Below are 24,902 nucleotides of genomic sequence, written 5' to 3'. Positions count from 1 at the left end.
ACTGGTATGAAGCACCTATGTTGGGCAGCAGCGATATAGGAAGATGCTGAAAGGCATCATCTCATACTGCGTGGGAGATGGCAATGATAAACCCCTCCTGTATTCTACCAAAGATGACGACAGGGCTCTGTGGTCGCCAGGAGTCGAAACCAACTCACCGGCACACTTTACCTTTATTTGTGCATGGCCTTTAGATGGCAACCTTGTGGACATCTTCTAGCCCAGTATTCTTCAGTGCAAGGCCTGGGAGCCAGTGGTGGCTCCCATCGACCCTAAGTGCGGCTCCCTGACCAGTGGTTTGTCAGGCCTGTGTTTTCAGCTGTAGCCAAATTTATACAATCCCTTTGGTACCATATAGAGTCCACCATGCAGTGCTGCACTTTGCCCAGTGACAATGGGGGTCTTTTAATGGAAAGAATTGATCTCAAGCCCCAGTGCCATTTTGGCCAGCATGTGCAGAGCACTGGGAAATGTAGTCATTCCCAGTGCTTTCTTTATACAGCTCTGTGCGGAAAGCACTGGGAAGGACTACATTTCCTAATGATCTGTGTTTACCTTCCAAGTTGGTGCTCTGTTTCTCGTAATACCCCCTACGTCACAACACTGATGAAAGCTCAGCATTGTGTGGAAGATAGCATGATGGGAAAAGGCTCTTGCATTGAAGACGCTTTGCCAAAGTGGTTCTCAGTGATAAATAGTGAAGATAATTCATCTATCATAATCCCAGGCCCTGTTCATGACCCTGCCACTAACAGAGATCCGGTTGGTGGGGACTAGAGACAGGGCCTTTTTGGTTGTGGCACCTCAGTTTTGGAATGCCCTCCCCAAAGAGCTTTGCCATGCTCTCTCCCTCAGTATTATTTTTTTTAAAACCAATTGAAACATCATTTTAAAGAGGATTTTTAATGTTTCATCTCTGTTTATATCTGGTAGATTCTTTAGTTTTTATAGTTCTTAGTTTTTAGCTTTTAAAATAGCTTTTAATTTGCAACTTTAAAATAATTGTAATATTAAATGTGGTTAATTGTAGTTTTAAATGTCTGTACAAGCGTGTTTTTTAAGTTGTTTAACTTAAATTTGGTTAACTTTTAGTCTTTTTTTATATCTTTCTTTTTATTAATGTTCTGAGCTGCCCTGAGAAGTAGTGTACTGGAGGGGCGGGGTATAAATATTCTAAATAAATAGTTCTAGCCATTTTGTAGGGCAATTCCATGAAAACAAGAACACAGATGAAAAATTAAAAGTAATGTATCTTATCCAAAGTTGGTGTCATTTTATAGAGAAATGTCTAGAGATCAATAATTCGTGCATGTTCGACTCCTGCATTAGCTATATTATGGGTCAGGAAGTCTGACATGTCTAACAAAAATGCAGTGACCATTAACAGTTTTACATATGAATAGTAAAGAGAAATACTGTCAGTATTTTTCTCCAGTTAGCTTCTAAAAAACGGAGGAGGAGGGAAGGAAAACTATGTACACCAAAGATAACTAATAATGGTATTACCATCACAATGCTACAGATCTTTTAAAAAACAATAACCCATGTAAAGGATTATTGTTGGCAGGGTTCAGTGACAAGGAAGTTGGAGACAAGGGCAAAACGAGCTGTTGTTCCAGCAAGAGGCTGGCTGGACTGAGCAGCTTATAAACTTAGGCTTGGAGAGCAGAGCTTTAACGAGTCAAGGGTTACAGCTGGGACTGCCTGCCTGGTGTAGAACTCCTCACAAGGAGTCTCTTTTCCTTACTCACCTGTAGCCCTTGACCCAAGTTCCTTTTTTGCAACTTAGCGGGCACTTCGCCTGTGTTCACTGTTCAGTCGGAGAGAGAGGCTCCTCCTGATCAGAGTCCACAGGGTGTCTCAGGGGAACCCCCCAAGCCCACGATGGTCCAGGTATGGGGTTCTCCCTTTTGGAGAGCTCTGGAATGTTCTCTCCTGTGGCCTTCCCTGGCTCGTTAGCTTCTAAAAGCCTTGAGGGGGCTTTGGAAGGATCCCCACTTCCTGGCTCAGGGGTCTCTGTAGTAGCTGGGGCTTTGGTGGGCAAGTCCGGCATCTCTGATTGGTTGGTCCTTGCTCCCTCCTGATCCTGTTCAGGCTTGCTATTGAGACCACCATCACGATCTGGTTCCCTGGCTGTTTCCTGATCGGATTCCTCAGAGTCTGATTCCGGTGATCTGGGGCAGTCCCTGACAATGGGGCTAGACTTCCCCTGAAAGCTCAAGTATGTAGTTTGGGAGTGCTTCTGGATCCAAAACCCTCTCTGGTTTCTCAGACTGAGGCAATGGCCAGGAGCGTTGTTGTTTTGACACATCAACTTTGGCTGATGTGTCAGCTACGCGCAATTCTGGAGGTAAATGACCTTAAAATAGTGGTGCATATTCTGGTAACCTCCAGGCTTGAATACTGTAATGCACTCTATGTGGGGATGCCTTTGTATGTAATCCAGAAACGACAATTGGTACAGAATGCGGCAGCCAGACTGGTCTCTGGGACAACTCAAAGGGACCATACAACACTGATTTTAAAAGAACTGCACTGGCTACTGATATGTTTCCGAGGAAAATACAAAGTGCTGGTTATTACCTATAAAGCCCTCGATGGAATGGGTCCAGGGTACTTAAGAGAGCGCCTCCTCTGTCATGATCCCTGTCACCTATTAAGATCATCTGGAGAGATCCGGTTATGGTTGCCACTGGCATGTCTGCTGGCAACTAGGGACCGGGCCTTCTCTGCGGCTGCTCTGGGGCTTTGGAATATGCTCCCTGGCACAATAAAAGCATCTCCGTTTCTGATGGATTTTAGAAAGACCCTCAAAACATACCTGTTTTCTCAGACTTTCAATTAGGGTTGTGCACAGTGTTTCATGCACATCTGGGGGTGGGGGTGAAAACGGTCACTTTAACAGGAGGAAGGCTTGTCTTACCTGCTCCTCCGCACATACCCAGGCACCATTTCCTTCCCAAATGCTGCCCACAGGCTCCTTGAAACAGGGAACTTCCTGTTCCCAAGCAAGATTCAGGCGGCAGTGCGGCTTTTCCAAACTGAAAGCCTGGCTACTTAATACAAACAGCACCACCCTGGGGCAGTGGGTGGCAATGGAGGGGCTGGTAAGACCTGCCTTCCCCCTATTAAAGTGACCTGCTTGTCCCCACCGCCGAAATGATATGGCTGGGGCAGGTTGAAGCATTTCAGTGCCTCGAAATAGAGGCACAGAAACCCTTCGAGCACACCCTTACTATTAATTGAAATTAACTTTAAACTGTTTAATTGTTTTTCATGCTATGAAATTGTTTTAACTTTTAAATCTGTGAAATTTTTTTGTTTTTACCCTGTTTTATATTTGTTTTTAAATTGTGTACATCGCCTAGAAATACACATATCAGGCGTTCTATAAATATGATAGATAGAAGCCTTGTGTTTCTAAATGGTAGGAATATGCATAACCAAAATAAATGGAATTGGATCGGTTCTGGTCCCTATCAAGTACATCAGTTTGACAAGGCATATGGGGAAGCCCTCAACAAATTGATTCGATAGTATGTGGTGCATTAGATTACTCTGATGTATTGGGGGGATGGAAGGCTTACCCGAAGGCAGCTGTTTTTCTCCCAGTAATGTACTGTGGAAAGGCTACAGTAGCTGACATGATGAGGGGAAATTACTCAGAGTAGTCCCATTGAAATTAAAAGCTTGAGTTGGGCAATGCCCAATGAAATTGGTTCCATTGAAATGAAACTTTATAGTCATCCCACTGAAATTAAAAGGACAAGTTAAGCAATGGACTACTTTGAGTAATTTTCCTCATCATGTCATGTTTTGATGATGTGGCTTTCCGAAGAGCATTATTGGCCAGCTGCTGGAGAAGAAAAGCATATATGTCTCTGTTAATGTCATGTTATGTATATGGAAAACCCATTATTCTGCAAATACTGGAATAAATGAATATAATAGGATGAGTAAATAAATAGTTCTGCATAGATTTAGCAGAAATATTTCTCCTTGCAGGAGAAATGTAACACTTATGTGAGCCACCAAGCCTTCTCAGAGATTCAGAGAGGTTTGAGCCACTTCCAGCTTTTGAGGACCCTAGTCATAATAAAAATGAAAAATGATAGCACATGAAAACTAATTTAGGCACCAAAAAGAGAGAGTGAGGAATAATTTCAATTTTTATAAAATTTAACAAATGCTTTTCTAACCCTTTCCTGTGCAAATGCACTAATTATCAAAGGAAACTAGGTTTTGTGCATTGTCACAGTTGATATTAAGCATGGTGAGCCCATTCAGAAGCATTTGTCCCCATAGTTGGGTGGTGATAGCTCTTTACTTGTTTCAACATGCTGAAGGTGCATGATGGCCAACCACCTCTTTTAGCTACCACATGAAGATAATAATGAGGAATTCCTCAAGCATAAACAGTTCCTTAGTTAACAAGATGTAAAATTATAAAGACACTGAATGTCACAAGCTTTTTAACAATCACTTGAGCCAGCACCAGCTACTAGTAGTGGTTTGTTTATATAAGCAGCTGATCTGAGAGAACGTGTTCATCACAGTCTAATCTTGTCCATCAGAAAGTATTTTTTAAAAAATACTTATGAATGTGTTTAACTTTTTAATATGACAAAATCTATATCAGTTAACAAAAGAAATGTATTTTATCAGATTGCATCTCTTATTAATTTGCAGCTCTCTGATGAGAGTGTGTGTCATATTTTGCTCCGATAGGGATGAACATAAAAACAATTTGCAAAACTTATTAAATGCCAACAAATTAACAAGTATATAAATTGTTATACACTTGAGCTTGAGCCTTCCTGGCCTCTCCTCTGATTGGCCCTGAGAGCCACAAGAGATTGCAACATTTTGGCTGGAAGACTAGAGATTGGCCCAGTTGCTTGACATTAGCCAAGTTGTTTTAATGTCTAAGCTAGGTGTTGACATTGCTTTTCTTCGTGGGGATGGTATTTTCCTTCCCCCTTGGGGAGTATCAGGGTTGAGTAGAAAAACTGCAAGTGGATCAGAAATTGCCAGATGCTGTCAATGGTTTCAGGAACTGTTACCATTTTTTGACACTGGTCATGCAAACTGTGTGGGCTGAACTGCAGCACGCCAGTTTTCCAAATGCAGTGTCTCAAAGTTATTAAGTTATATTGGAGTCCCATTTTATTGATTTTGCAAAGATTTAAGTGGTTGCTTAGATATACTCCTTTAGAGGGCGACACAAAGCACTGGAGACCAGATAGGATTAGGTGCATAAGTGTTTTCTTCTAATTTCTCCTCTACAGTCATAATTAGTTTTTCATGTATAATGTTAGGTTCAAGTCAGCGCTGAAGTAAATTGCATTATACAGTGATGGCTTGTTGCTGATCACTGCTAGATGATCTGTCCTGACACCCCCATCACTGGTTTTATCCTTAGCAGGAGCCAGCACTAATGGTGCCCCACGCCATCGCTGGCCCCATCCCACCCCAGCTTCCTGTGCTCAAGTGCTGCCCTCTTCCTCCTCTCAGGGCATGTTTCCAGCCAGAACTTGGTTGTGGAAGTGGGGTAGCAAGGGTGTGGGGCATTGCTGACTTCCGTCCAGCCATGGGAGTCACTGATGGTGTTCTGAGGCACACAACAGTGGGCGGCAGCAAGGGTGAACAGTGTTGGAAGATGGGAGGCAGTAGGAGTGCATTCTGATGCCCCAAGAAAGGCCCCCAAAGATGCTACCTGAGGAAGTTGCCTCAGTTTGCTTCCTAGGGGAGCTCTCCTGGTATTACAGTTACTTAAACTTGAGACAAGTATTGAAGTCCTGCTGTTTTATTACAGTATTTCTTGTATTGCTAGATAGTGTGTGGGGGGTCTGCATGGAGCAGTCAGTGCAGGGACCATGCAATAGAATGGTCAAAGCAGTGTACAAACCATTCAGTGCCAAGTTTTGACTGAGCACATTGTAGCTGTGCAACTTGAGGTGTGCTCCCAGGGTACAGTCTGAAGGTGCATGCTGTGGCTACCTCGTGGGAGCTAAGGAATGCAGTGCCTACATAAATGGGCTGCTTGGTAACCCCGTGTACACCACCTTGAGTTCTACCATAGAAAAAAGGCAATTATGACTCAAAATGAAATTTCACATTATCTTTAAACACAGCTGCCATATCCATAAATATTTGGGGCTACATTACTATCAGTTTTTCATTAAAGAGAGAAGAGTGATTGAAATGCTCTTGCAGTAATAAAGGAAAGGTTATTAAGATCATTAAGGTCTGATCCACAACCTAGCTTAGCTTGAGGGTTGTGGTGTGGTGGTGGGGAGAATTTATGCAGGTTTGTATCCCACCTCTGAACCCATGAAATGGTTTTGCCACCTGCTTTTGGTTTGTTGAGGCATAGCACCTTCTGTTGAGTTTTGTTAAGGAGTTAACTACTATAAAACAAAATCAATAGATGCCTGTAGCATCCTTCCAACTGATTTTGCTCTGTGCATCATTGTAAGTTGTCTGAAATGAACGCCCTAGCAAAACACATTGTCAGTGAAACCATGTGTACTGAGGATGACCCAAGGCCTAATCCAGAGGGATCCAGTAGGATGGCTGTTGGCAATTTGAACAGGAAGATACACATCTATTTATTGGGCATGATGTCATTATTAACAACACAGTTCATTTGGCTGGAAAGCTGTGTTAAGAATTCATAAACTGTGGGCAATAATTGTCAAGGGACGCCTCTGATTTACAAGGTGGAGAGGAGATGAAGAGAGTGTAACATAGTAAAGTGGCCCTTAAATTTAATGTGTCCCCCACCCACCCAAGGGTTTTCATGGCTGGCTAGCAATTTTAAGTTTCCTAAGAACTTCTAGTGGAATATAGTGCATTTGTGCAAATGTTACAGCTGTTCTTTTTAAAAGTCATGTTTCTTTTAATGTCAATTCCTACAGCTGCATCTTCAGTGTGAGCATCTGACTTTAAACCAACAAAAGCCAGAAATTAGAGCGTAGGCTGTGGCTTGGTTCCTTAATCCTCAGCATTGTCTAGGAATTGCAGTGTGCTCTATAAAACCACCTGCTGTGTGGAGACCCCCACCCTTTCTTACACCAAAGTTAAGAGTAGATTATCACTGTAGTTTTTTCAGCTGGAAGTCTATAATTTTGTCTAGGCATTATGTTAAGGATGTATGTGACTACCCCAAAACAGCTGAGGAGATTATAGTGGAACAAATTAGTTGTGCATTCCTGAAAAGCTTTTGTTATATATTTTAAAAGACAAACAGAGAGAAATAAAGGAGCATGAAAGCACAGTGAACTTCAAGTATGCATTATTTGCTGTGGTTCATTTTCAGTGAAGACTTATCTTAAAAAACAAACAAACAAACAAATATATCGAGAATGCGAGAGAGAGCCTTTGTGAAATCTCTTTGGAGGAAAGCCATTTAGGAAGCAACATACATTTGCTAATCATTTTAATCCCTATCAGCCAGACAGGATTATTATTTGAACCAAGGCAGAAGAGTGGAAATTTCCTTACTGCACATCCATCCCTCTTCTGGTCCCTCTTCCTGATTTCCATTATAGAATATTGCTGCGTTTTTAACTTATTTCATTTTGCTCCATGGATATTAAGGTGCCTCTTTCACCTAATACAACTGAAAGCAGAGATTTCCTGCCTTTTGTGTTTGAATAAGATTTACTTTAAAAATGGAAGAGAAATAATCCTATAGCAAAGATAGTAATTTCATGACTCTTGCAAGCTGAGTTTGTAATAGCTAGTTCAATACAATGCTCAACATTCCAGCTCTATTTCATATTTATGCTAATACTGCATATGTTTTCTCAATTCTTTTTGTCATACACATGTAACTTTGATCAGTCTTATATGAAATTGAAAATTAAGGTCCCTATTGCAGTCTTAGATTGACTGACTTGTATATAAGAGTATTTCCTTGATTAACTAGTGGGTGAGGCCCTGCATTGACCAGGCAAAGTAATTTTGCATAAAAAATGTTAGTTACAACTTTCCCCTAGCATATTCTGGTGTAAAATGTAGTGCATTCAGCTACTCTTAAGTGGCAGAATTGTTTATGCAAAATTTAGTATCTGTAGGTAATTGGGAAATGTGATGTAATTTTGCACAAACAAATCCACACACTTTTCAAAATATATAATAGATACAATTTTTGAACCAATGTAAGATAATTTTTTATTAATGTGCTTGCAAAAGGGAAGTAAAACAACAATTTGAAATTTGTAGGATATCAACTTCAGATATTATTAATTTTATTGAATAATTACCATATGTGGTAAATTTGAGTCACAGTAATTTTGAATCTGAGATTCTCATTATGTCATTTTTGAATTACTGATTTGATTATTGTGTGTTAAAAATCTGTTCAGAACAATAACAAAATATAATGATTATATTCAGAATTTTCCATTAAAATACACATAAATAAATAAATAAAACCCCTTTCCCCAGCATATTCCAGTGTAAGAAGTAGTGCATTCAGCTAATTTCAGAGTCAGGATTGTGTATGCAGAATTTGGTATTTTGGTATGTAGAATAGGAAGTATGACTCTATTGCACAAATACACCCACAAACAAGCTCTTCAACATCTATAATAAATATAACCTCTTGATTCTTTATTTTAAACATAACCACGAGTAAGACTCAGGCTTAACACTTGTGTTTAAACTTTGATCTGTCCCAATCATGCATGAAGTGTTGTTAGTGTAAGCACATAGTCAGACTACTTTTGCAGCCTGTTGCACAGCCCCTGGCACAAGCCTGTGTTTGCACACGGGAAACTCTTTGTACAATATGTATTCAGATGGTTCCCCCCCCCCCAACCGCTAGCAGCAGTGCAGCTTTGCAGAATACCACAATCACACACCAAAGAAGCCCTTCAAGCTCCGCTGTGGATGTTGCCCTCTGTTTGTATTTATATATCACATACATTCATTTACACACATCCACGCACGCGCGCATGCACACACACACTTACTTTAGATATATGTAAAATCAACTGCATCATTAAACTGAAATTATTAAGATGAAATAGCTGCAAAATAAAATAGAATCCTAGAAATATTGGCCAGCAGGTTCTGCAGTGGTAGGAAAGGAAAGCAAGACCTGAGCCTTTGCAGAGAGTTTGATACGGAGCTTAGCCAAAAGCTTCTCTCACAGTTGAGCCTGCACAGACAGGGGAGCGATTTTCACTGCTCTCCCCTGGACTTTGGCAAAAAGTCCAAAGACCTTTTTGGCTTTCAGAAATATGTCTCTGAAGACGAATCCACAGCAGCTTCTCTGTGAGGCTGCAGCTCTCGCTCTGCCCTCTTAATGCTGCGGAGCATGTCAGCTGCTGTGCTTTCTATATTTAAATGTTTTTGTTTTACAAGGGGGATCCATCAACATAATATGGTTTTGGGATCAGGGACCATTGCCCTTTAAAATGTCTTGAGCCATAGCACAAGGCAGCATTTGCTTGTGCTGCATCATCCACCACAGTTTTCACTTGTGCTATCATCTTTCAGTGGAAGGGTCCATAGCGCAAAGACAGATTAAATGCGTTGCATGTACAAGTCCCAATGCCACAAATAGTTTTGTAACACCTTTAGAATATGAAGACTGTTTATAAATAAAATTATTTTAAGGGTTCTATTTTATCTTGTGAGTTTTCAAAATACAGTGGTCCCTCGACTTACGAACTACTCGACATCCGTAGTTTTCGACTTACGAACGACAAAAATGACCGGAAGTCGTTGCCGGTTTAGATGCGGCTTCCTCGACTTACGAATTTTTAGATGCGGTTTCCTCGACTTACGAATGTTTCCAGACCTCCGTGGGTGCGCTTTTCGACTTACGAAAATTTCGACCTATGAACGTGCGTTCGGAACGGATTAACTTCGTAAGTCGAGGGACCACTGTATAATGGCTTGCTTTTAGTTCCCTGCTTGGCAACTGATGATTACTCTCCCCTGATGAGGGAGAGCAGCTGTTGTCAGAGTGAATAAGATATTCCTGTTCCTGGATATTGAAAGATGCCTCTTTTTTGGACAAAATGGGGGTGCTTGGAAAATGTCTATGCCAATAATTAGGTGCCATTTTCTCCGATCCTGAGTCTGTCGGGAGTCTCGACTTGGGGCCTGTCTTCACACTCCAATAACTTCTGGAGCTTGAAGTTCTAAAATGTAATTTTTTGTGAGGCAGAGTCATACCAGATTGCAGTAAGGTGCAGGGATATGAGAATTAGTCAATTGGATTCTAAGAATAAGGTGAGAAGGCTTACTATAAATAGCCAACAGCAGGAAAAACAGCAACAGCAATAACCCAGAAACACTGAACAGATTATATTTTTCTGTGTGGTGCCTCCACAACCATCAAGGTCTCAATCTTAAATTACCAGGGCTATTTGCATGCTGGAAATCTGTTGTTCCTTAATCCTGCCTATAGTTTCTGATCCAGAAGAGTTTTTTAATTCATGTTTCTAGCTAAGTAGTATAGAGAGGTACAGTGTATGCTTATCTGTGGACTCTGTTCATGTTTGAGATGTGTCACAAATCAAATTCACCTTTATTCTTGTCAAAAGAAGTGCTTCTCAGACTGAATCGAACAACTCAGAACTCCCACTTCAGTCCGTAAAAATCTAGGCTGCTTATTTGGTTTTACTACTCTGCTAACCCCCTGCTAACTTGGCAAAGGGGCACCTTTTACCATGGTGATTCTCTTTATTTAGCAGGGGGAGAGTAACTGACCCTATCCACCCCCAGCACAGTACTTCCAGTGACTGTTGCTGGTGTCTATCTTATGTTTCTTTTAGATTGTGAGCCCTTTGGGGACAGGGATCCATCTTATTTATTTATTATTTCTCTATGTAAACTGCCCTGAGCCATTTTTGGAAGGGCGATATAGAAATCGAATTATTATTATCATTATTATCATTATTATTATTATTACTCTTTGGAAATTTGGCAGCTTTCTCTCAGGTGAAACTAAACATTCAATTATGATATTATTTATTAATTATGATAATAAAGAATTTGGGCAAACCCAAATTATCTATTTGGATTTAAGCTTGTATCAATTTACTCTTGGTGCTGAATTAATTCTTAAGATTAATAAAGCCGTCAAGACAAGTATTCTTGACTTGAGAAGTGCCTAGTGCTGATGCAGCTATAAGCATGTAATCAATCATCTTATTTATGCTAAATAAGAAAAGTGTTTTGCACGTGCATTGCATTCCCCCATTTCCTGCTTCTTTGGACTGTCAAAACGTAGGTGTTCTGAAGCACTAAAAACCTGCTAGCAGGCAAGGTGTGGAGTGTGTTAACCTTGCTTACCCTGTATCTCAGAATAGCAGTGAAGGCATGGACTTTCATAGCCTGATCTTCATCCATACAGGGTTTCAGAGGGCATTGCTAACAGGCAGAGAAGAGAGCAGGAAGCCTGCAAAATATGAAGGCCATGGACTGATGACTGGAAAGAATCTGTATAGACAAGCAAGTGATGAATTTGTCCCAGGTGTTTAAGGCTGTTCCATTAAAATCTTGCTCACAAATCAGTGCCATGCCATGGTTGATTTACATTTGTTTGTATATAGAATTTCAACACTAATTGGTAAGTAACTGCATAGCAATTTGTGATTTAACTCTTGACATGCTTTCAATCCTATATTTGGGCCATAACCCAAATACAGATTAGTTGGGGGAGCTTCTTCCCTTCCCTACATTGTTTCAGATCACATGAGCGCATATCTCATGAGTACCTGTATCTCTGGTTTACATACTAAGTGGCTGAATGATGCCATCTCCTCCCTAAATTTGAAATGATGTCCTTGCTTGATGGAGAATGGCAATCTAAAAACTGCCTGTAAACCACCCAGAGACTTGCGTTTTGGGTGGCATATAAATATGTTAAATAAATAAAATAAATCTAGAATGGAGCTGTTGCTGACCAACAATGGGTGAAAAACCACGTTATTGCCTTTAACTAGCAAAATGATGGTTGAGTGATATGGCTGGAGGTGGGGGGAGTTCAAGGATAGGCAATGCTGATTCAGTAACAGAAGCCTGGCCACCTGGGTCCTCAGCTGTAGCATCACAGTGTTATAGGACATGCTTGTGTGATGCTGGGTAGTGTATTTCATAGGACTTCAGTCAAGTTGCCCTGGTGATGTCCACTCATCCCACATTCTAACTCCTTTTTCAGTGAGAATGCTAAAGGATTTCAATAACCTAAAATCTGTTAAGCTCTAGTAATTATTTGTTTTATTTTAACATTTCTGCTCTTCCTCCAAGGAGCCCAGAGCGGTGTACTACATACTTAGGTTTCTCCTCACAACAACCCTGTGAAGTAGGTTAGGCTGAGAGAGAAGTGACTGGCCCAGAGTCACCCAGCTAGTATCATGGCTGAATGGGGATCTGAACTCGGGTCTCCCCGGTCCTAGTCCAGCACTCTAACCACTACACCACGCTGGCTCCTTCCAGAATTACCCTTCAGTAAAGTGGTTTCAGCAATAGAGCATATATTGAAGCTATTCTCGCGACCAGGAGAAATCGGCACCTAAGGGAGCCTAGCCTGATTTCTCCTGGTCGTCTGCTGCCACAGGAGCTGCACAGCTCCCGGCAGCAAACCACCAAAAGTACCTCTCCCCTTAAATGAGGTTAGCAGAGCTAGTGCTGCAATAACCCCGTTTGATTGATTGTGTGCTGCTGTGGTGTGGCTCCGCGCCACAGCAACACACACAAAGAAACCCCCGACGGGAGGCTGCAAGCAGACTCCCGAGCTTGGGGGTCTTTCCAGGATGCCCTGCACACTCGTGCAGGGCATCCTAGGACTGCCGGGGGCCACGTAGCCCCCGATCCCTAGGGCAGTTATATGGGCGGCCGATCCGGCTGCTTTAGGGCTGCCCTTTGATAGTCTGCTAAGCCCGCTCTCCCTGCAGACCCGACAGAAGCTCTCACGGATCGTTCGAAGAGCTTCAATGGTTGCAAAGAATACACCACATGCCCAGGGATTCCTTCAGCACCTGGTTTTTGTAAGGGTGGGTTCAGGCCCATCATTGCTGTGTGTGTGTGGGAGCTGACATTGGTTGTGTTGTCCGAACCTGCCAGTGTTGGCTCAGCTTATGGTTCCAGAACTGACATTTGTTACTGACTTCAGCTCTTGGTTACCGATGCCATAGAACATAAGAACAGCCCTGCTGGATCAGGCCCAAGGCCCATCTAGTCCAGCATCCTGTTTCACACAGTGGCCCACCAGATGCTGCTGGAAGCCACAGGCAGGAGTTGAGGGCATGCCGTCCCTCCTGCTGTTACTCCCCTGCAACTGATACTCAGAGGGATCCTGCCTTTGAGGCTGGAGGTGGCCTATAGCCCGCCGACTAGTAGCCGATGATAGACCTCTCCTCCATTAAGTTATCCAAACCCCTCTTAAGAAAGGTGCTCTAGGCCCTTGTTCATCTTGGTTGCCCTCTTCTGCACCTTTCCCAGTTCTACAATGTCCTTTTTAAGATGTGGTGACCAGAATTGTACGCAGTACTGCAGGTGTGGCCACATCATCGTTTTGTAAAAGGGCATTATAATATTAGCAGTTGTATTTTCAATCCCGTTCCTAATGATCCCTAGCATGGAATTGGCCTTTTTAACAGCTGCCGCACATTGAATCGACACTTTCAGCGAGCTGTCTACCACGACCCCAAGATCCCTCTCCTGGTCAGTCACTAACAGCTCAGATCCCATCAGGGTATACTTGAAGTTGGGGTTTTTCATCCCAGTGTGCATCACTTGACACTTGCCAACACTGAACCACATTTGCCACTTTGTTGCCCACTCACCCAATTTGGAGAGATCCTTTTGGAGCTCACACAATCAGTTTTGGATTTCACTACCCAGAAGAGTTTGGTATCATCTGCAAATCTGGCCACCTTGCTGCTTACCCCTACTTCTAGATCATTTATGAATAAATTAAAAAGCACTGGTCCCAGTACAGATCCCTGGGGGACCAGGCTCAGCTCATGAATGTGCCTCTTGGGGGGCGGGGGGCGGCTTCTTTAAGGTAAACGGAGCCGGTGTCCGTGCTGCCCAGCAGCCCCCGCGCTGGGGAATTGCCTCCGCCACTCACCTGGCTCCCGCTGTTTACCTTAAAGAAGCTGCCCGCGCCCCCCCCCTCCCGGAGGAGAGTTCACAAGCTGCGCCTGTGTGGGACCCTACTTCTTACTTCCCTCCATTGTGAAAACTCTCCATTTATACCTACCCTCTGTTTCCTGTCTTTCAACCAGTTAGCAATCCACACATGTACTTGTCCCCTTATCCCATGACTGCGAAGTTTCCTCAGGAGTCTTTGATGAGGAACTGTGTTGAAAGCTTTTTGGAAGTCCAGGTATACTATCTCAACTGGATCACCTTGATCCACACACTTGTTGACACTCTCAAAGAACTCTAAAAGTTTTGTGAAGCAAGATTTACTATTGCAGAAGCCATGCTGGTTCTTTCCCAGCAGGGCCTGTTCTTCCATGTGCTTTACAATTTCATCCTTGAGGATGCTTTCCATCATTTTGCCTGGAACAGACATTAAGCTAACTGGCCTGTAATTTCCTGTATCGCACCTGGATCCCCTTTTGAAAATAGGTGTTACATTTGCTACTTTCCAGTCTGCTGGTACAGAGCCTGATTGCAGGGATAAGTTATATATTTTAGCAAGGAGGTCGGCAATTTCACATTTGAGTTCTTTGAGGACTCTTGGATGGATGCCATCCAGCCCTGGCGATTTGTTAGTTTTTAGTTTTTCCAGACAGTTTAGAACATCATCTCTCCTTGCTTCTATCTGACTCAGTTCTTTAGCCTCATACTTGTTCAGGAACAAGTATATGCTCAGTATCCTCTGCCATGAAGATGGATGCAAAGAACTCATTTAGCTTATCTGAAACCTCCATATCCTCCTTAATAATCCCTTTCACTCCCTCATTGTCTAATGGTCCAACCGCCTCCCTGGCAGGTTTCCGGCTTCTGATGTGTTTAAAGAAGTTTATGTTATTCCCCTTTGATACTCTCCTTGATACTCTTGTAATCCCTTTGATACTCTTGATCCCCTTGTAGGTAGGAATATTCTTGATACTCCTACTTACCTGGAATGATAAGTAGAGCTATTTATTTATTTATTGATTTGATTTGATTTGATTTCTCTACCGCCCTTCCAAAAATGGCTCAGGCTGGTTTACCCAGAGAAATAATAAATAAGATGGCTCCCTGTCCCCAAAGGGCTCACCATCTAAAAAGAAACATAAGATAGATACCAGCAGCAGTCACTGGAGGTACTATGCTGGGGGTGAATAGGGCCAGTTACTCTCCCACTGCTAAATGAAGAGAATCATCACACTAAAAGGTGCCTCTTTGCCAAGTTAGCAGGGGTTTGATGAAGCCAACGTTGGCAGGTTTGGACGAGATTACCAATGTCAACTTCCCACTCCCTCCACCAGAATTTGGGTTCACTGCCGAACTCTGGGAACCAGAGATTTGGCTTTGAATGTGTCATGTGAACTTGTCCTCATTGTCTCAGACCTTTCTCTGAGTCGCTTAAGGAGGATGGGGCCTTCATGACTCTGACCTGTGAATGCAGCAAACAAACCAAAACAATATAAAGCACAGCCTTCTTGCTGCAAATGATATGAATCATCTATAGCTGTACCCACATTTATCAAATAAATCTAAGGATTTTCAGATTTATTTGAATTGCCTCTTCTATTAGATGTGTTTTCCCTTTGCTGATCAAATTAAAAATCTGTACAGTCCATTGATATATAGTGGGTGAGTTTTCCAACTTCCATAGTTGGGAAAATAATGCAAAGTAGCAACAAATGAAACTAGTAATGCATTTGTTGTTTGTTGATCTTTTCAAAAGTGCATTTTCCCATGATATATATGATCTAGGATTATAGAACTGGATGTGCATTTTTAAAGGAATAATCAAATCTAATTCAGCTAATACTATACTAGTAACATCTATCTATATCTATCTATCTATATTATTAATTCTCCAAGATGGGCCATGCGTGGGGACGTGGTAGAAAGGAGGCGATTGGCTGACAGAGTTTGCAAGCAGAATCACCTGATTGGGCAGTGGGGATTCCATATGCAGATAGGGAGAAGGAGCCTGTGAGAGCAGAAGCACCATGGTGATTGGGCAGTGGGGATTCCATATGCAGATAGGGAGGAGGAGCCTGTGGCACTGTGGTGATTGGGCAATGGGGATTCCCTATGCAAATAAGGAGGAGGAGCCTATGATGGTTAAGGTCAGTTGGAATGCAACTGTTACTGGCCGGAAGATGTTCTTGATTATAGAGGAGAGGAATCTATATATATAAAAGGATAGCAGGCAGGGGTCTGCAAAAAGACGGGTCGTGAGGGAGGAAAGAGCCCCTTCAGGAGAAGGAGGCTGCCGTTGTGTGAATTATATGAGGAAACAAGATGAACAAAATCTGTTAACTCAGGGAGGAAGAGAGAGAAAAAACATGAAGGGAGGGTGAAGATAGAGTGGGGAAGAGCGAGTGGAGGAGAAAGAAAGAGAAAAAGAAAGGAAGGAGAAGAGAAACAGAAGGAAGGGCAAGGGACAGGCCTGAGCCTGTCAGCAGTCTGAGGGGAATGAGCAGCCATGGCAGCACTAGCAGCAAGGAAGGGCCCAGTCAATCACTGCTGCTGTTTGGGCTACCAAGGTCATTGTCAGAGGGAGTCAGGCAGGCAAGGAATGGGCCTGGGCCTGACAGCGGCCTGAGGGGAATGAGCGGCCATGGTGGTGGCAGCAGCGAGGAACGGCCCAGTCAACCACTGCTGCTGCTCCTGGAGCAAGGAGTAGGAGTGGGGCTCGGGTGAGGGTGGGGAGGTCTCTGGGGATAGGGGGCAGCAGTTTGGCCAATAGGCGGCAGCAATGCTGCAGCCACGACCAAGAAGGGTGAGGGGGATGGAAGCAACGGGATGGAGGAGGAGCAGGAGTGCAGCTCAGGTGAGGGTGGGAAGATCTCTGAGGTAAAGGGAACAATCAATTACTAACGCACAGATGCTCTAGAGCAGGGATTCTCAAACTTGGGTCCTCAGGTGTTATTGGACTTCAACTCCCATAATCCCCAGCCTCAGTGGCCTTTGGTTGGGGATTATGGGAGCTGAAGTCCAATAACACCTGAGGACCCAAGTTTGAGAATCCCTGCTCTAGAGCGTGCGAGAATTCCAGCATTGAAGCAGAGAGAAATAATGGCGGAGGCCAGGATGCAGAGGTGGAGGGCTGGCGGGGGGAGAGGGTGAGCGAGCGGCGGGGGGAGCCAGCAAGCGAGAGCGCTGCAGGAGGATGCCACAGGCTCAGTGCACAACTGCACAGATGCTCTGTGCGGGGTCAGCTAGTTATTCCAAAAAGTGATTATGAGTGAGGAGCTTTGGAACGTATGTATCAAATTGCCTTTAAGGTGCGACATCTTGAGTAACTGTCATTTCCTATAATACCTAATGTGAAGATTTTGTTAGGAGACAAATGAACACTTATGGTTTTCTGCTGAATGAATATTAGTTGGAAATCTAGAGAAGCTGTTTTAATCAATGCAAATGTAGCCTTTCATTTAATTGTGAGAACATACATCCAAATTCTTTACTCCTTCTGATTTCATTCTTAAATTATCAGGTACAGGTTTTATGTTTTCTAGGATAAATTTGTGATGTGAAATGGCAGGACTGGGAAGAAGCAGCAGTAGGAACTTTTCTTGGAGCTCAGTTATTTTAGGAATTTGGTGGCACCAATAGTGTCAGGCATACATTTTAGAGGGAGAGGTGGAAATAGTAAAAATGTGTGTTCATGTGTGCATGGCCTTGCTGAGGACATATTAAGGTTGTTCACACAACCCACATACCCAGGAAGTCTGGTGTGGAAGCAGGCTCCTACCTGCCTCCCCACATATGATCCTGGCGCTCCCCGTCCTTCTGACACTCACACACCCACATGGGTGGTGATTGGCAGAATCCAAGGAGGAAGTCCTGCGGTATCCCACAATGCACTGTGCCAGGAGTGCTGTGCATTGTGGGTTTTCCCCACTGCCAACACTCTTGCCACCCAGCTCTATGGCTGCTTGAGATGGCATGCTTGTACCCTTCTACCTCACTCTTAGCCTGGGTACAAAACCTGGGCTACTCTGGTGCAGAACCCCGGGATTGGGGCCGATCCCAGCGCTTCACACAACCAGCCCTACCCAGATAAGGCTGTCCAAGCACGGGCAGGTCTGGTCATGTGAACAACCTTATTAATCATTTGGACTGTTGTGACTACATTCTGGTGATACTAATTTAATGGCTGGTGCAGTGGGCAGAAAGACTCCCAACTCAGCTTGGGAGTTGCATGGAAGGGAGATGGAAAAGCTGGCATGCATATGAATGATTGCTTGCTGAGTGAGTGAGATACATCCATGGTACCTCATCTCTTGTGAGAGTATCCCTTGTTGGCAGCTTTAAGAGTTGAATGCCATCAGTAAAGGACTACTGATATTTTTGCAGTGCTCCAATGTACAGTATGAGAGATTCTTGAAGGCATTCCTCCGTGAGCAGCTGAGCCCTCTTAAAAGATAATTCAAAGTGGATGGTCCCACAGCTGTGAGAGTCATGCTTGCACAGGTGTTGGTAATCTTAAATCACAGAGAATGAAGCATGGACTGGTTAAGGCAGGATCCTTTTGTGCTGGAGTGATGTTTTGTTTGCTGAGGAATTGGTATATGATGATGCAATGTGTTCCTTTTCTTTCTCATTGTAGTCTAGGAAGCCAAAACTGATACTTAGTGGCTTTATTTTGCTTATTCATCTTCTTTATGTGTTTAGCATGTCTTCCTTTCAGCGAGACACAGTTTTCTCCAGAGGCAGATCGCTAACATGACTCATGAATTCATACCTTTCCAGTTGGTGTATTATGGTGAGCAAACAGATTTTGTAGGGGAAAGGTCAGGCAAAGGAAAGCTTAAGAAAAGAAAAACTGGGAGACGAGAGGAAACACAATGGAAAATTAGTGAAAAATGGTAATGTAGAGGTTCAGTGAATACATTATTAGTTGGTCATTGGTGAAATGGTTAAATATATCTCAGAACAGGCCTTGGCAACTTTTCATTGGATCTAAAATCCAGACAATGGCAAAATGACCAGACTCATTCATTCATTCATTCATGTATTTAACTTTTATACCGCCCAAACTTTCATCTCTGGGCGGTTTACAGACATTGTGGTGAGGGAGGGTAAATGGGCTTGTCTTTATCCCATTCACAAGTAACATACTTAGAACAGAAGCAGGGCTGCTGGGACAAATAACAGTTTTATTGAATAACTAGCTCTGAACATCCTAGACTAGGAGTCACAGTTAAATTTCTGGGCACCATGGCTCCCTGGTGACAGGGATTTACTAAGCTCTGTCTCAGAGGAGTTTTCATTTGTGAAGTAATGGCATGGCATTATTTGGCTTTTAAATCCATAGCTAGTGGATTAGTGTGTGTGTGCATTTGTGGCACATGCGGCAGCACCAGGATCAGGAGCGATTCCTGCGCTGCATACAAGCCACCTGTTTGGCTGCTCATGTGAATAGCCTTAATATAGAAAGCAAGTGCATACGTATTAATTTTGGGAACATTGAAAAGCTAGTTTTTGATTACAATGTGATAAAAAGTGCTAACTTAGTTTTCTGAAAACAAAACAAAAAGTTGTAGCAGATTAAAGACTAACAAATTTATTTCAGCATAAACTTTTATGAACCAGAGTTCACTTCATCAGATGCAAGAAGTGTTATCTGAAGGATCTCGTTGAGATATGAAGGGGGGGTGGATTCTAGTGATTCAGCTGTGTGTCCTACTGCTAAAATTAGTGAGGTGTCTGTGGATACTCAGAGATATTCCCCTCTCTGTAAAGGGATCAAAATAATGCAGCTTTAGTAGGGCTACTTACAACCTCAGTGTATTCCTACAAGGGAAATCCCTGTTCCTTGAGGAGAAGGGTATCTTCTGGGCCATCTAGACCAATCATCTGTTCAGTACAGGAAATCCAGAGCCAGAGTATCTCCAACAGATGGCTGTCCAGCTTGAACACCTCTTAAGAGCAAGAGCCCCCCTCTTAGGTATTTGATTCCATTTTTGAACCACTCTTACTTTTAAAATATTTTGCCTGATATTCAGTTGAAATCTGCACTCCTGTAACTTAAGCTCATTAGATCTAGTCTTTCCCTCTGTGGTAGCAAATAACAAGTCTTGGCCCTCTTCTGTGTGGCATCCCTTCAGGTATATGAAGAGTTCTATCATGTACCCCATCAGTCTTCTCTTCTCTTCTCTGAGCGAAACAAACACAAATATTTTGTGTTTAGGATGCAGTGTACTAAATATTAGGGCTGTGCATTAGGTGCTCCAATCCTGATGAATTTACTCCACCTCTGCCCCTGCCCCAGTGCCATATGGAGGTGGCCACTCCCAGTGTGAACATCTCTGCACAGTACCTCACATTTCCAGTGCCAGGGTTAGGAAGGACTCTTCTACTGGAACTGGAGCCTGTGAGGCCAGCTGGGAGGCCATGCACAGACCTCTGGGAAGTGCACTTCTTCAAGGTCTCACGCTCCCTTTTTTAATCCTTCTTCTTACCGCCTTCTTCGCAATCTACCACATTTAGAGAGAAGCCTCAAACATCACATGATGCAGGTGGCGCTTAAACTCTGCTCACCATCTGTAATGTTGTATTATGTTTTGCGAGGGATGGGGGTCTTCGTATCAGTGAAATTCGTGGTAGATCACTGCATCTTACAAGGATAGGACTTCCCATTTGAAAGTAAATATTGGGGTAAATTTTCTAAGATGTAGGTTGACCTGTTTCTTTGGACTGTAAATCTCTGTGCAGAGATTTACTTTGTATTGGCCATTGTCTGGAAACAACATGAACTTGAAATGGAACTATGGTGTGTGTGTGTGTTTATCTATCTATCTATCTATCTATCTATCTATCTATCTATCAGTCAATCGTATTTTTATATCACCTGATATATAAATCTCTAGGCAGTGTACAAATTTTAATATTATAAAATCACAGGTTAAAACACATAAAACACAATAAAAACAATATAAAACAAATTATTAAAATTATTAAAATTCTAATTAAAAGCTTGCAAGAACAGGAGTCTTGAGGGTCTTCCTGAAAACAAACAGAGAAGGAGATACTCTTATTTCAGCAGGGAGCATATTCCAAAGTCCCAGGGCAGCCACAGAGAAAGCCCGGTCCTGAGTCGTCACCAGACAAGCTGGTGGCAACCATAACCGGACCTCTCCAGAAAATCGTAAAAGGCAGGAGGGTTCATGACAAAGGAGGCGCTATCTTAAATAGCTTGGACCCAAGCTGTTAAGGGATTTATAGGTAATAACTAGCACTTTGTATTTCACCCGGAAACATATCGGCAACCAGTGCAGTTCTTTCAGAACTGGTGCTATATGGTCCCTTGTTGTTGTCCCAGAAACCAATCTGGCTGCTGCATTCTGTACCAATTGTACTTTCTGGACTATGTACAAAGGAAGCCCCACGTAGAGTGCATTACAGTAGTCAAGCCTGGAGGTTACCAGCATATGTACCACTGTTTTAAGGTTTTTGTTCGTTTTTTAAAGGATGCTGGTTGGGATCAAGTAGGAATATAAATTCAGTACTGGTTTTACTGATGTGCTTTCATTTATTTCAAGAGTTCATGAGAGATCATGGCAGTGACCTTATAAGGAAACTGCCCTTCAGTGTTGGGTCCCTTTAGCTTGCCAACATATGGATATTGCCAACATACTGTTCTTCTCATTATTTTTGGCAACTGTGTGAATCCTTGTTTTGTTTTGTTAGGATAAGTTTAAACTTAACTTTTTAAAACTAAGCTTCCTCTAGTGCTTGTTCTGTATTATATAGTTTTCAGTATGCTAAAACAAAAAACAAAACACCAGCTCTTTGGGGTGTGGTTTTTTTTTTAAGTATATGAGATTCTTGAAGAGGATGAGGAAGATTCTTTGTGTCATGAATGCATGTGAGCCTATAGCAGTTGGGTATGCCCTAGGAATAGTAAGCTTTGATGAAGTAAATGTTTCATAGGGCATTCTTTGATTGCTGTTGCAGATAAGTGTTTTGTTTATTAAATAGAGATAAGAGAATGGTTTTGTTTTTCTTTTATACCTCATGCACATGTACACAGTGAAGCACATATAGAGATTGTGACTTCCCATAAGCACTTTTTACCCGTGCTACCAGAATACCCAGCATCTCTCTCTCTTTTTACATACACGTGTGCATATATGTGTGCACAGTACTGATCAATAACAACTTCTGTAGCATGGTGGCCACTTCTGTGCAGTAGAGACCTGCCCACACAGTATTAATAACTGTTCTCAGGAACCAGGTCAGGCAGATTTTTACTGTGCTGCCACTGCATGTCCCTGGGTGCCAGTGGCACTAATACAGGATATCATTGCATCCTCCAGGAACACGATTCCTAGTAATAGATGTTACTGCCATGGCTTGAGGCCTGACCATGTGGAACTGGCAACTGCATTACAGTTGGTCATTTAAATTGGTCCTTGGAATGGTGATTGGCAGCACAGTTGCTGTGAAAACTGGCAGGAGAAAAAAATCTCTTCTCTCATGGGTGCTAGGAATAGGAAGGACTTGGCTGTAGTGAAGTGGATGACAGGGAAGAGACTGCAGCAGAACTTCACATGGTTTGGATCAGGGCTGGATCATTCATTCATTCATTCATTCATTCAATTTCTATACCACCCTTCCACAATGGCTCAGGGTGGTTTACGTTAAAACAAAACAATTAAAATCAATTAGCAGTTAAAAACAGAGGTTGTAAAACACCATAAAACAATAACAGTTAAAACATTCAAAACAGCTGAAAAACCCTGAAAAACCAAATTACAACATTGAAACCATTTACAACAATTTAAAAACCCTGGAAGGCCAGGCCAAACAGATAGGTTTTGAAGGTTCTCCTGAAGGCCGATAAATAATTCAGATTACGGATTTCTGCCGGGAGTGCATTCCACAGCCCAGGAGCAGCTACAGAGAAGGCCCGCCTCCGAGTCGCCACCAGACGCACCAGTGGCAGCTGGAGACGGACCTCCTCAGATGACCTTAACATGCGGTGTGTTCTCTAAGGTAACCTGGACCTAAGCCATTCAGGGCTTTAAAAGTAATAACTTTAAAGGTAATTATTTTTTATCTTTAATAACTTTAAAGGTAATTATCCCTGACAGTGGGCCACTGTGGCTGGGGATGATGGGAGCAGTACTGGGCGCTGCCGGGAGGGGGGGAGCAGTGAGAGGCACATAAGTGTAAATTAATAGGTGCTTACCTCTGCTACCGCTGCACCTGAACGCTGCTCCGAGCATCAGCGCACTGCCCAGCACCCCTGCGGTGGGGGAATCGCCTCTGCCACTCACCTGGCCTCCGCTGAGCCAATCCGCTGGGTGGCATGCTGCTGTTTGGTGCAGCAGTAGCGGAAGTAAGCACCTATTATGTTACACTTAAAGGTGCCTCCACCCCCCCCGGGGGGGCGCTACTGGGTGAGAGTTGAAGCCCAAGAGCAGCTGGAGGGCTGAAGCTGCTCTAGGCAAGATTCAGGAAGGATGAAGAAACGGGTGTGTTGTGGAGGCAGGAATAGAAAGGCTGCAGAAACTGAGGCATTAGGTGGGTTGACTTACTCAGAATAACCAGCTCAACCTCTGTCTGAAATCTGAAATTATCATTTCATAGTTCTTCTTGTGCTTGTGTTTCAAGACCTTTACATTTGGAATACCCTGCTCAATTTAGGACTTAAAATAGCTTTGCAGTGTGTGCCAGAGCTAAGGTTGCTGTGGAAACTATAACTTCTAATTATGGCCAATTAACCAGAACTGCTTACAGGAACACCATCTACGTGAAATCTAGTCACTTAATTGGCACCTAAAAATAAATTGCTACACCTGCCTGTGCCAATCTGTATAGCTTCTTGTACTCTAATGATTATGTTCTGGTTTAGTTTTAAATGCCTCACAATTGAAATGGAGTCCAGAATATCCAGCACAAAGAGCCGCATCGACTGTTGTCAGGTTGATCAATTAAAGAAGTGGCACAATATTATGATCCATTATAGTGGCCTGTTTATAGACAGGCAGGTCTGGGCATAGCCTGTTTGCAAAGGGCAGACTCAAGGGGCAATTTTTATTTGGGTGGATGTGTTTTTAAACAGCAGATTTTCTGAAATGTCCAACTTCTGTATTTCATATATCGCAAAGAAAAAGGGACATGATTGTTTAATGTAACAGATGTATAGCCACATATGAAACCTAAAAAATGCAGGAGTATAAATGTTTTGTTTAAATGAGGTTGGAAAAGCTGAGAGAGAGAGAGCATCAGGAGTGCCCTATCCACCCCAGCACAGTACCTGCAGTGATGGTTACTGGTGTCTATCTTATGTTTCTTTTTAGATTGTGAGCCCTTTGGGGACAGGGTTCCATCTTATTTATTTATTTATTATTTGTGTCAACTGCCCTGAGACTTTTGGAAGGGCGGTATAGAAATCAAAGGATTGGTTGATTGATTGATTGATTGTTAGATTTTTATACTGCCTTTCATTAAAACAATCTCAAGGCAGTTTACAAAACATTTAAAACAATATAGGACTATAAAACAGTCACACAATAAAAATAATTGAATTTGAATATAAAAATACAACTCAAATTAAAAGTTAAAAAATGATACACAATGAGACCATAAAATCCAGAGCAGCAGCAACAAAAACAGTGCCCATATAAACGCCCCATACATCTTCTGTATAGAGAGGCAACCCACACAATCACACTCTATATTAAGCTTTGGTACATCAGCGGCTGATAGAAATTACTTTTTAATTTGCATATATAGAGCACTTTGAG

The 24,902-nt window shown here is 42.7% G+C and overlaps 1 protein-coding gene across 10 annotated transcripts in view; it reads left to right on the top strand.

The window, feature by feature from the left end:
- ASAP2 (ArfGAP with SH3 domain, ankyrin repeat and PH domain 2) overlaps positions 1-24,902 on the top strand; it is a 137,902-nt gene that overhangs the window by 7,747 nt on the left and 105,253 nt on the right. The window contains exon 1 of one of the 10 annotated variants that reach the window (XM_053285742.1): positions 17,262-17,426. The exons of the other annotated variants lie outside the window; for them this stretch is intronic. Coding sequence (XP_053141717.1) covers positions 17,406-17,426 — 21 coding nt within the window. The 5' untranslated portion in view covers positions 17,262-17,405. Of the gene's footprint in view, positions 1-17,261; positions 17,427-24,902 lie in introns of those variants that run through there. 10 annotated transcript variants of the gene reach the window in all.

Source organism: Hemicordylus capensis, chromosome 1, assembly GCF_027244095.1.
Source record: "Hemicordylus capensis ecotype Gifberg chromosome 1, rHemCap1.1.pri, whole genome shotgun sequence".
In the NCBI taxonomy this organism is placed as follows: domain Eukaryota; kingdom Metazoa; phylum Chordata; class Lepidosauria; order Squamata; family Cordylidae; genus Hemicordylus; species Hemicordylus capensis.
The sequence above is the reverse complement of the archived record's forward strand: the minus strand, read 5'-3'. Positions and strand labels throughout refer to the sequence as shown.